Below are 13,274 nucleotides of genomic sequence, written 5' to 3'. Positions count from 1 at the left end.
CACCCCCACTCACCCACACACACACACACACACACACACACACACACACACACACACACACTCTCTCTCACACACACACTAGTTGAGTAGATTTTTTTTTTATTAAGCACAATAAACTTTCAGTAATATTTCAGTCAGGGTTATTAGTATAGTATAACTAAAACGGAAACGAAAATTAAAACCATAAAGTAACACACACACACACACACACACACACACACACACAGAACAACAAGACAGGACAAAGGACTCAGGAAAACACAGGGCTTAAATAACAAGGAACTAATAAGATGATACATGAACACAGGTGGAAACTAATGGAACTTAATGGGACACACCTGAAATCAATGAACAATCAAAACATGCCAGAAACTGCGTCATGTGGAGCACATGTTGAGAAAAACACAAGACACAAGACCGACAACTATATAGACATACAATAAAATAAAAAAAAAAACTACAAGCACAAAACTTTTACCAAAATTAAAATGAAAAAATAAAAACTGATTTAAAATATGAATAAACCCATAACGATATCTCAATGCTACTGATTGAGTGAAATGATCATTTCAGTTAGTAAACATCACACTGTTACTATCTTCTAACGCACTGACATCAGCTTCCAGAACACGGCAGCATCTCCTGTGATGCACAGTTCATTTAATAAGCTAGGAGTGCGGCTGGGAATATTTCCAAACCGATTCCCATTTAGGCATTATCATCTATTAGCATCTCCTCCCTCTTTGTCTGGAAGATGTAAAGCGTAAGAGGCTTGAGCCAGCAAACCAACAATCCCACACAACAGGATCATCCGTTACGTGACCTGTGCCGTGACTTCTGACACGCGTGTGCGCTGCGGTGGGGTGAACACACTCACAAACTCTCTCTCACACACACACAGTCACACACACGATGCAGGACCCTCAGCTGCAGCTGTGTTCAAAATAACCTGACTGCTGCATGCTGGGAAATTTGGCAGGAAGATTCAGAGCAGAAGAGCCGCTTTACACCACTAGTGATGTGTACAGAATAAGAAATCTCTTATTCAAATACCACATACCATCACTAACCATACGCACCGGCCAAAAAATTGTGTAGAAACAATTCACTCAGAAATTACTAGTAAACAAAAAAAAAATTAAAATTTCAAGAAATGGCAAGTAACACTGAATTTAAATAATTTTTAAGAAGAAAAATTTTAATGTAATGTAATCCACTTTTTTGTTTGTTTTGTTTTTGTATTTAGAAATGATGTTTTATCTTGCTTAATAATAACAATGAATACCTGTATAGCATCTTACATTTAAAAAAAAAAAAAGTATTCTACAAATATTTTATTCTTGTAATAAATCGATTAAAATCAATAATTTTATTTTATATCAAATATATATCAGTCGCTCTGCTTAATATACATCAGCACCGGCCGCTGCCAAGCCCCCAGCGGTCAACAACTAACTAAACCCACAGAAATCAAATATATTCCTTCAAATATTGCCACAAGTTCCTGGTTTGAAAAGATTGGTTCAGGTGGTGTTAGCAGAGGTGAGGAGAGGAGATCTGGAGCCGTTCCTGGACAGATCGTCTGTTTTTCTTGTTCTGAGCATTGATGAAGAACGCAGACCTTGAGCAGGCGTCGCTTCACGAGCGGTTGTAAACGCAGCCATCATTATTCATTTCTGCATTTTTAACTTTCCCCGGGAGCTGCTGAGAACGTGGCCATTTATATCACTTGCCTTGGTCTTATTTATTGATGAACTAGATGTGCGATAAATAATGCAATGAACACAAGGAATCACAGTTAGGCTTGTTGAAGCGATGTAGAGGAATCATGCTGGAAATCTCACAGGTATACATATTTAAAAAGGCTGTGCGATCAAATCATCTGAACTGACACCGAGTACAAACCTGCTGTGAACACAACTCTTCAACGCTTATGCTTCTCAAGGAAAGCATATTTATAATCAGGCAAAGCTCCATCTATTTTCAGCAACATTTTACTCTACGTATACTGTCTGAAGCAAAGCATGCTGGGAACTAGAAATCTGCTGCCCAAATTGAGTTAATGCTGTCAAAAAGAAAAATCCATTAAGTATATCTTTCACAAATTTAAATGCATTTCACACAATGAAATTAGGTTCTGATAAAATGGTTATGAATTGTGCTGCATTAGCTCATTTTAATTCAATTTTAGTTGAAAATTTCCCCTAAGTGCTCCTTTTGAAGAATGAAGAAACTATTATACATTTGTTTTGGGACTGTTTTTATTGCAAAGCATTTTGGGTTGACTTTTCAAATTTCGTTAAAAAGTATATATGCAAACTTCTTTATAAGCAAAAAAAAAAAATGAAATTTTAAGTGAAATTTTACATGCATAAATATCAATTTTCAAAGAAAATGCCTTCTTTTTTATTTTCAAGAAAGATATAGGTGTATACCTGAATTGCATTTGTCAGTATATTTGTCTTTGTATTTCTAAATGTTATTTTATCTTGCATAATACATATATCTGTATAGTTTTCTAAAAAATATTTATTGCACAAATGTTTTCGTAAATTATTCCTCTAATAAATGGCTTAAAATCAATAAAAATAACAGAAATTCTAATAACTGATTCAGTTCGAGTTCTGCTTAATATAATTAGTTACTTATCAGCAATAATTGAATTAAATTAACTTCTTTCATTCAGTAAATTTCACTGTTGGGTTCTCAATCAATCAACATTTCTATAGCACATTTAAAAACGACACAGTTTGGCTTTTGGTGTAGTTTAACTTCTAGCTTCGAACACATTCAAAGCAGCTGAGTGTCGTCATAACCAGTGACAAAAAACTTGTGTTTGTAGTGTATTTATGCGACGTCACGCACATGATTGGCTCCGCCCACAGTCAGCTCTCATTGGTCCATAATCCGCTTCCATATGACTATATATAGAACACAGCAGTGACCGTGAACCACTTCGTTTGACGTCATCGAGTCTCCCAACACTCTCACAATACTTGTATAGTTGTAAATATTTACGTTTTTTTAATTGCACAAATTATGTTATATATTATTCTTATAATAAATGCCTTAAAATAGCTAGTTTGATTTTTTATCAAATATATATTAATTAACACAGTCTGAATTAAATGGTAAAATAGCGCCGAAAAACTGTGCGGCGGTCACTGTTGCGCTCTATATCACATTATTCATTGGCTTTCAGCACGAACAGATGGATTACTTGTCGTTGATCGTGTCGCGCCTGGTTAGGACACGGTTTAAGTGAGACAAATCCACTGCCTCGTCGATATGAAAACCACAGCGCAGGGCTTCCCCAATAATTCACTTTAATTGCAGCCTTCATTCAAGTGAGAGCAGTTTATTTACAGTATTCATTAACCTCAAGACACTGTCAATCAGCTGACACAACATCATTAGTGAATAACTCTAAAACCACAAAACACACACTCTAAAAAATGCTGGGTTAAATACAACCCAGTGCTGGGTTAAATAGGGACAAACCCAGCAATTGGGTTGTTTTGACCCAGCATTTTTTTTAGAGTGCACCACTAACATCCGCTGATTTCTTCAAATCAATTTCCAACAAAATGTCATTAAGGAATCGCTGTTTTTAATGAATGCATGTTAAAACACACATATGCAAAATCACGCCACATGAGCTCTCTAGCATGCATTAACCACATATCTATGATCATCACAAACCCATAATCTAATAGCATTCAGATAACATCACCTGTCAATCAGAGCGACGAGAATAAAGCCTTCTGATAGACTACTGTGAAAAACACGAAGCACTGCTCTTTAATAGCAACACAATATCCTCTTATCATATCAATCATCAAAGATGAGACGTTAAACTCAGAAATAAAAGCACCACTCTGGCTGGAGTTAGTAATACGATTGCTTTTATCATTAATATGATGTATTACACAAGTAAGCGGGTGGGGTCTGAACGAGAGGGTGAGAAGAACCTCCTGCTGATGCAACTTTTTTTTTAACACAGCTTTGTAAATTGGATCCATTTATTAGGAGAGGATAAGACAGCATTAATTTCACAACGCACTAACACACCGTTCCGCTGAGCACACTTATGACATGTGATGGGCCCTGAAAACCAGCCTGAAATACGTGCAATTTCATACGCACAAGTTGCATTGTGGGAACAAACATCAAGAGATGGGCTTAAGAGCGAACAGCTGTAGATCTCAGCCTCTCGACACGCGCTGCCATAAAAATGTAGGCTAAAGTAAAATATGCTTTAATAATCATGCATGAGGTTGCCTAAAAATGAGTCATATTAAAAAATGAGATTATATTGAACAAATGTGGAGAAGAGAATAAAGACATTAATAAAGCAGACCCGTTCGACTGTGATACATGACTGTGATTTACTGTTGGGTCGTTATGACATGATCACACTTACAGAGGGAGGTAATGGGATCATCAATAAGATGCTGCGTGCTTTAATAAACTGCACTTGCCCAACCCCATGCAAAACTCGCCTTTTTTCTCAGTTTTTTGTTCTTAAAATACACTTGAGTGATTGAACCAGCTGACTGTATTTGGAAGACGTGATGGTTCGATGAGAAGTGATGTCGAACCGGATCATAAACAGGAAAGCATAGCCTTTTCAAGATTTAAAAAAAAAGCTTTTTAAGTCTCCAGGCAGCTGCAAGTTGTCAGAAAGACTTGCATCCGATGATGAAACTTCACCATAACATGTTTTATTTCAGGAGAGCCTTCAGAAAGCTGTTTTGCTGTCACATTAATGCTCTGATGTTATTATCAGCAGCAGCAGGATTTTGTCCTTTCTAAACAGCTGCAAGGAAACTGTTCTCTTATGATGCATAAATGTGAAAATAAAATTCTGCATTCTTCACATCAGGCCAGCATGAAGTGAGAAGATGAGGGTCAGTGTCTGATATGGGTGTTACTGCTCACATAGATGCCCGTTTATGAGAGACTTTAATATATATTATACTCAGTGTGTGCTGAAAACAAAGAACAGTCATAATTCTGCATCAGAGAAATTCTATTTTAATTGAAGTGTTAAGTAGTATTTTCCAATATGTGCATATGGTATCAATTTAAAATTGCTTCCAGGAGACAGATTCACACACACACACACACACACACACACACATATGCATGCACTGTAGTTACAGTGCGTGAACTCATAAATGATACTAGAGATATTTAAAACGCTACGCGAACTTGCATCCTAAGATTATTAAAGTTCTTATCAGATTTTTAAGAGTAGGCTATTTCAGGAGCGCACCACCTGAAATCATACTGTGATTTTTCCGCTTTATGGTTATTTTATGAAAGACCAGCGCACAAACAATCACGCGCGATTACTCTACCAAGTTCTGATTTGGAACGCAGCCCACAATGTTCTCATTTACAGACGCTGAACTCACAGAAACGTGCTTCATACCTTTCTTAGAATCCACTGGATGAGCAGCAGAACGCTCCAGCAGAGCAGCCTCATCGCACCTTTCGTTCGCGACCTCCGAGAGAGCACTAGTCCTGTTGAGCAAACATATACCGGACGCAGATCATCCGAGAGGAGAGGACAGAACTCGAGGCAGGTGGCTTGACTGAGTGTGAGAATACACCAGCGCTCTCGGAGTTATTAAGGCAACCAAGGAGGTTCAGCTCTGTTATTAGTGAAGTGCACATCCGTTTGCGTGTTTACGGAGGTGAGAAGTTGGCAACTTGTGCTGTCAGCTGGCGCTCGCGCGTAATGCCCTCATTGCCGCACCCGTTTGCTGTTTAAAGAAGAAACTGTGTTGCGTTGCCTCTCTCTCGAAAGCGCACGCCCAGTGTCGACTTTGCGTCTTGTTCTCCCCGTTCTCTCTCTCTGTCTCTTTCTCGCTGAACGTGCGAATATCGATTTTAAACGCCAACAGGTCTAACAAACCTCGCGCGCGTCTTTTATCATCGCTTCGAGCACGCGTACGGAGCGGTGCCAAAAGCTGGCGTGCTTCTCATTTTCCAAAATGAATTTTGCATTCCCTAAAAAAAGTTTCCAACTGTGCTTCTTTCAAGACGCCTAACTTGGCAAAGTACAAATAGCATGAAAGATATGAACAAATCTTCCCGAAGGCGATTTTAATTTTGAATGGCTTTAAAGTGCATCTTGTCTCATAGCTGTTAAAATATGAAACGCGCAATCTGTGCCGACAGCGCGAGACCTATTCGGTTCGGAGTAAAGATGACTTTTATTTTTCTCGTCAATTCAACATCCTTAAAAGCATCGTTTGCTTACAAACACACGAACGCACGCAGAGGATGACAGATGCAGAATGCATAACCTTGGGCAGGGAATAACGCAATCTTTAATAACGAACACAAACGCCTCAAAAGTTTCTGTCCATCATCGCGCATCTGATAGATCTGCAGATGGAGAGCAATGAAGCCCTCCATCGCCCCCTTGCGAAAACATCTGAATCTCAACTTGCAATTAAACCACTGCCTGGCTGTTTTTCATAATTGTGACCTAAAAAACTCAAAGGACAAACTGCGCGAGCTACAGCTAAAAGGCGACTGAAAATCCTCCAAACAACACACTTTCACAAATGTGCCCCATTTTCTGAGTAAATCGCCTCCGTGGATACGAGGGGCGGCGCTAGGGCTGAGCTAAGCTGAAGCCCCGAATGTTTTTATTACCATGTCTTGTGCGCATCAAGATTGAGTTGTTTTCATGCGCATTAAAATCATTTCTATTAAACCAGCTCTTAAACAGCAAAATGCAGCTGCTTCAGGTATCTGTAAACTTACTGTAGCCTATAAATTCATAATAACGATCTCACCATCTATTAAAATGAGATTATTGTTACAGTATAGCAACAAGTATCGATTTTTAATCATGGTATTATATGCATTTAGACCGAAACAAATTGGTTAGAATTTAGCATGGTCTGTGGCAGACTTTTCTAAGTGTCAGAGCAACAAAATTCAATTACACAGATAGCACACGTCTGTTAAAGATCGCGAAAGCATCTGCTGTGTACAAACACCTGATAGACGTCTTTAAGATGTCAGTTTTCAATCATAAACATCTTAAAGACATATTTTAAACGCCTATTTGACATCTGATAGGAAACGTCCTTTAGACATATCGCAGATGAGCAAACACTCTAAAAAACACGATGCAAATGCGATGTCAAATAGACGTCTCTGTGATGTATGTGTGCTATCAGGGAAACAAGAAGTTAAGTGATTTAATTCATTGAGAAAATAGACTTTTTGCTTTATTCCGTGAAAATGGTTGTAAACAAAGCCATGTTGTGTGTCTCTGCACACAGCAGTGTTTCGTTACTGAATTAATTTATTGAATTCACTGACACATTCATAAAAAAAAAAGTTTCTTACTTCCTTGCTGAATGAATCAGCCGTTTTGAACGAATCGTTTGAATAAATGACACAACGACTCTGTCATTAAGTCAGTGGCTTGCTGCCACCTACTGGCAATTTTAGTCTTCATATTTCTGTGTTCTAAATTTTACATTTAAAACATTCATGTCATAGTATTATTTAAGCAATTTGTAAGTGCAAATTATAATAAAAATAATTAAGCCACTTTGCCATTTTAACTTTTCAACATAGCCTATTTTATTTGAAGTGTATCCCAGGTATTCTGATACATTGGGTGAATTCAGGTAAAGTGGGCCACTTTTTGTAAAACGTGTAATTTAGATACCTAGAAGCTTTATTACTTTTGTTAACTTTAAGGTTCAGCTATAATGTTTCAGTTTGAATACAGTTCATATAAAGTGTTATTTGCAAGCTATATACCAATAAACATTTTGAGATCATGCACTCCAGACACATTTCTTTTCAGGTAAAGTGGGCCATTCCTTATTTATCAAAAATTATTCTGCAACTTAATTAAAAACACATGATACATTAACACATATTATCAGACAGACATATTTAACCACGCATTTAACAAACACAAAAATATATAACCTATAGGTTATGAGTAAAATAAATCATGTGTAAAATTCCAAACTGAAAGAACATGCAAATTTGATAAAAATCTGAATATCAGAATATTGATAACAATGAACTCTACAATATATTCAAAATGTGACTATAACACAAGCAAGAACAAATAGGCTAAAACAATTAATAAGAGGAACATTTAAAATGGTAACCACATGTAACAATGTTTTTCTGTCTATGTTCTATGAACACTTTAATTGCATTCATATTTTGAGCATTATATTCTGCATGTACATTTCGTACATTTCTATTCTCTCTTTCCTTTCTTCCACCTCTGACTTGAATTTCCTGACTGCAGTCTTATTTCTGTTTGCTAAAAAAGTTAATTATACATGTCAGCTATAAAATACCCAGAATGTCGATATATTTAATGAATTTGAGTATGATTACTCAAGGTTAAAGGTCGGCCCACTTTACCTGAATCTTGGCCCACTTTATCTAACACATTCAGCCAAAGTGGGCCAGCAATATTTAAACACCTTACACTAACATTTTTTTATTTTATTTTATTCTTTGCATTTTATTCCCTGTTAATTGTCGTAGCAAACAAAGCAGGAACTTTCCCAGTAATAGCCTATTTGTTTCCTATTAGTGAGCAACCTTATAATGTAGAAATGAAAATCTTAAGTCGAAGGGTTTTCTATCTTTCACCATAAGGCAGTGCTCTTTTAAGGTGAGGCCACACCCACCAGTGTCAACCAAAACTATTTTCAACTCTTTAATTAAGAACTGTTGTTATGCTCTGAAAGTGTAAATCCATTGAGCACAGTACAATCAAACACTTTACCTGAATTCACCCTATATATGAATGTCTCTGGGCTAAGACCCTATAGACCCGCCCCTGATGGATACATATTTTTGGTTGGTTTCGTTTCCATTGTGATCCCGCGGTTCGTGCAGGATTGAAGTTGGCAGGTGAATTTGGCGGGCTGCTAAAGCGCGCGCTTTCTATTTCTCAGAGAACCGTTAGCACTAATGAATGAACATGCCCGGGAAAAATGAGCGCAATTTTCTCTCACATCCACTCATTTTCCACTTCGCCCTCTGCAGATCACCGCACTCATTCTAGAACGACAAGAGGAGAGAGTTCGCCTCCAAACTGATAAATCTGAGAAGCAGAACATTTCTGACACAATTAACCGATCGCCATATTTACAATCCACGTCATGCAAAACAACCGAGTGCGCATTTACAATAGAATAGCTGTAAACACTTTTAAATCATAGTTTGTCTCTGTATACTGCTATTTGAATAGTATTTGCATCTAAAATCTTGGTGTCTCCTCTGAACAGTCACCGAAACATCAGAAGACAAACCTTTAACCCTTTAACTGGTGACGTAGAAACAAACATTTGAGAAGCTGTGGGGAGAAGCAGTGAAAGTGTAGGTCTTATTTCTTGGTTTCATGTTGAAAGGGTGTTTGTTGTGAATATTTAGATATATTGAGTTTGTTCATACATTCTTTGTTTAGCTCACAGGAAGCGTTTAAAACTGCATGTAGTGAGACATCTACTCACCCTCTGATAAAAGTTGATCTAGTTCACATATTTACACACGTGTTGGATGGGACTTACCGGTTTAAAAAGCTGTTGTTCAGCATTAGCTTATTAGGTTTACATTGAAATTTTATGAATTAAATACTTAAATGTTTTGTAATCTGACTCTAAATGTTTGTATCTCAGGGGATACGCCGCCCTTTTACATTTTTGTTTTAATTTTTAATAAAAAAAAAATAGATTAATTTAGTAGAAATGAATTTAAATGGGAATGCAAAAAGTTTTCAACTGAAACATTTGAAATAAAATAATTATTTACAATTGAAATAAATGAACGATAAAAATAAAATAATTATTTATTTGGTTGAATTAAGAGAATAAGGGTCAAAGACATTAAGATGTTCGCATCAAAAGAAATATACAAAAGTGATTTTATGTCCATAGAAAGCATATTAAATGTAAATAAAGCGTCTAAAATTCTCTAAAACTTATTGTTTTTATGCTTAAACCCTTTGACCCATAAGCCAAGCTAGGTTAAATGAACATGAACTTAAAAAAGTAAGTCAAGGTGAAAATACTTTTATTTAAGTAAATACAACTTAACTGAGTCAAAAGTTAAGTAAACAAACAAACAAGCAATTATTTTATTTTATATGTAGATGCGGCCCAAAATGTTTTGTAATCTAATCACTCAAATTTCATTCAGAAGTGTTCAATAAAACACATGGCAACATCCCATTTATAGTGAACCGTAAAGAAAACAACCATCCCATTGAAAAATCTGGAAAAGCCCAAACACATACATACATGCACAAGACGTCACAGAACACCTTTACTATAGCTCTGTTGTAAAGCTCTGTTGTAAAGTACATCTCTAATGAGAGCTTTTGTTTGTGTAAAACCCTCATTTCCCCCGCTGGGCGTGTGTGTGTGTGTGTGTGTGTGTGTGTGTATTCATCCTGCTACGGCCGACTAATATGATTGGAGAGCCTGTCATATAGTTGTGTTTATTCAGATGGATACTGCAGCGTGACGTCGCAGGCTATTTTAGCATCTTCAAATGTCTCATCCAATCAGAATTTGGAGTCAAAAACTCCCTGTTATGCACTTTACAACAAGAAAACAATCAAGTGAGATAAAAAAAACAAAAACAACTTTTTCACTAAAATATATAAATAGCGTGATATAAAAAGTTTAATAAAGTGATATAAGATGATAGTGATATCAGACGAGTGTGTGTTTTTGATCGCGCTCGAGGCTCTGTTGCGCCTGACACACACACACTCTCTCTCTCTCTCTCTCTCACACACACACACTATTCTGGTTATTAAAAAATATAAATATATTTATGACTAGAAAAAAAAGTACAGTAATCTGTAGAAATATTTGCACTAAAAACAGTGTAAAGATTAATAATAATAATAATAATAATGCCCTGATGAAGGCCTGTCAGTTGAAACTCGTACATACACACTCTCTCACTCTCTCTCTCTCTCTCACACACACACACTCACACACACACACACACACGCACATGCACACACGCACATGCACACACACACTCTCTTTCTCTCTCACACACACACTATTCTGGTTATTAAAAAATATAAATATATTTATGACTAGAAAAAAAAGTACAGTAATCTGTAGAAATATTTGCACTAAAAACAGTGTAAAGATTAATAATAATAATAATAATTTAGCCCTGATGAAGGCCTGTCAGTTGAAACTCGTTGGCAAAATGAAAAGTATTATTCTTTTCAGTTCCACTGATTATTTTGACCGCTCCGCTCCACACGTGTTGCTGGTATCGCTATAAAAACACCTCGGTTATTTTTTTCCATGCACCTTGTTGTTTTTGCGAAGTTAGCAGCAGAATAACCGCACAAAACAAACACCAGTTTGCAGTATTAAGCAGAAAGCGGGCTGTTTTTGTACAGCTAGAATAACTGAAAGTCTTGCACGTTCAAGTTAAAAATGCCTGCGCCTGCTGTTACTTTATAAAATATAGATGTGGATGAAAAACCTGGAAAACGCTGATTGTGAAAATGAGATGTCATTTATCTGTCCCTCACCGCCTCGCTTTCATTTGTGTGGAATTAAATCTGCTCACCATCATGACTTCTTTCCCATTCACTGAAAGCATAAGGTGACTGTTGAGCTCCAAAAACACACCATAACAGTATCCAGACTTACTGATGTCACTGTGTGAGAAACAGTCTCAGTTTATTGCATTAAAATATCCTCCTCTGCTGCAGCTAGTGAGTGTGTTGCGTAGAAAGCGCTGTATAGAGTAAATAAAACGGATGTGACTCAATATAAACCTCATTTGTGTTTATGCATAATCAAAGATGAAGATAAACACAATAGAGATGCGTGATTCTGAAAGAAATGCATGTTTGATTACTGTTGAATTTCCATTCCATTAACGCACAGCTCAGAGAATATTATAGTATAGAATGAACAGAAACGTTGCTAATACAGAGGGACAGAGATTCTCATCACACTACGAGGAGGTTAATGGTTCTTTCTGAAGCCGTGTGGGTCGTTTGACCCGTAGAGAGAGTCAAAAAGCAGGCAGAAAGCACAAACGGCACACAATATATATATTTTTTATGATTTTCACACCCTGAGAGGAGCTGGAGACATCATCTGGCAGGAGCAATTAAAATGTGAAACTGTGGAGAAACGCGTTAATTACACCGACTTCGTGTTGTAGAGGGAAGATAAAAGCCCACTGTGTTATTATTCTGAAAACATGCTACAGTTGTTTATACTGCTCATAAGTGACGCTGCAGCACAAAAGCAGTGTTAAGTCGCTGGGGGATATTTGTAGCAATAGCCAACAATACATTGTATGGGTCACAATTATACATTTCTCTTTTATGCCAAAAATCATTAGGATATTAAGTAAAGATCATGTTCCATGAAGATATTTTGTAAATCTCCTACCGTAAATATATCAAAACGTAATGTTTGATTAGTAATATGCATTGCTAAGAACTTCATTTGGACAACTTTAAAGATGATTTTCTCAATATTTAGATTTTTTTGCACCCTCAGATTCCAGATTTTCAAATAGTTGCATCTCAGCCAAATATTGTCCGATCCTAACAAACTTTATTCAGCTTTCAGATGATGCATACAATTGACCCTTATGACTGGTTTTGTGGTTCACGGTCACATTTGACCTCTCATATTGCACATTGTAAAGCACAGGGAAGGAAAAACACAAATAAGATTGTTAAAATATAAAGTATTTCAGCTAGAATGAGAACTAAAGGACAGCAAATGTACTTCACTACAAAACTAAAGTTTATTGATTATTTGCTGTGTATCTGTATATTTTGGCATCAAACCTGACATGAGGTATCGGTTTTATTATTATTATGAGTCAATTTACAGTTTATAATGAAATATGTTACATTTGGGTTTGTTCCTCAGAAGATATAATAATATAAAAAGTCATTAAATTCATTTATTTTACTCATTCACTTCTGTCTCAGCGTGAGCTATTTTTTTGGCATCTTCGTGTTCTTTACATTCTTTAATGTTTTTGAAAGAAGTCTCTTCTGCTGAGCAAGGCTGCATTTATTTGATCAAAAATACAGTAAAATTGTGAAATATTATTCTAATGTAAAACAGCTGTTTTCTATGTGAATCTCTGTTAAAATGTAATGTATTTCTGTGATGCGCAGCTGTATTTTCAGCATCATTACTCCAGTCTTCAGTGTCACATGATCTTCAGAAATCAGTATAATATGCTGA

At 36.4% G+C, this 13,274-nt stretch overlaps 1 protein-coding gene across 1 annotated transcript in view; it reads right to left on the bottom strand.

Annotated features, from left to right (window-relative positions):
• LOC107556734 (neurexophilin-2) overlaps positions 1-5,802 on the bottom strand; it is a 71,223-nt gene extending 65,421 nt beyond the window's left edge. The window contains exon 1 of the mRNA XM_016239924.1: positions 5,438-5,802. Coding sequence (XP_016095410.1) covers positions 5,438-5,491 — 54 coding nt within the window. The 5' untranslated portion in view covers positions 5,492-5,802. The remainder of the gene's footprint in view (positions 1-5,437) is intronic.
• Positions 5,803-13,274: the final 7,472 nt, after the last annotated feature.

This window comes from Sinocyclocheilus grahami, unplaced genomic scaffold, assembly GCF_001515645.1.
Source record: "Sinocyclocheilus grahami isolate Dianchi unplaced genomic scaffold, SAMN03320097.WGS_v1.1 scaffold577.1, whole genome shotgun sequence".
Classification (NCBI taxonomy): Eukaryota; Metazoa; Chordata; class Actinopteri; order Cypriniformes; family Cyprinidae; genus Sinocyclocheilus; species Sinocyclocheilus grahami.
The sequence above is the reverse complement of the archived record's forward strand: the minus strand, read 5'-3'. Positions and strand labels throughout refer to the sequence as shown.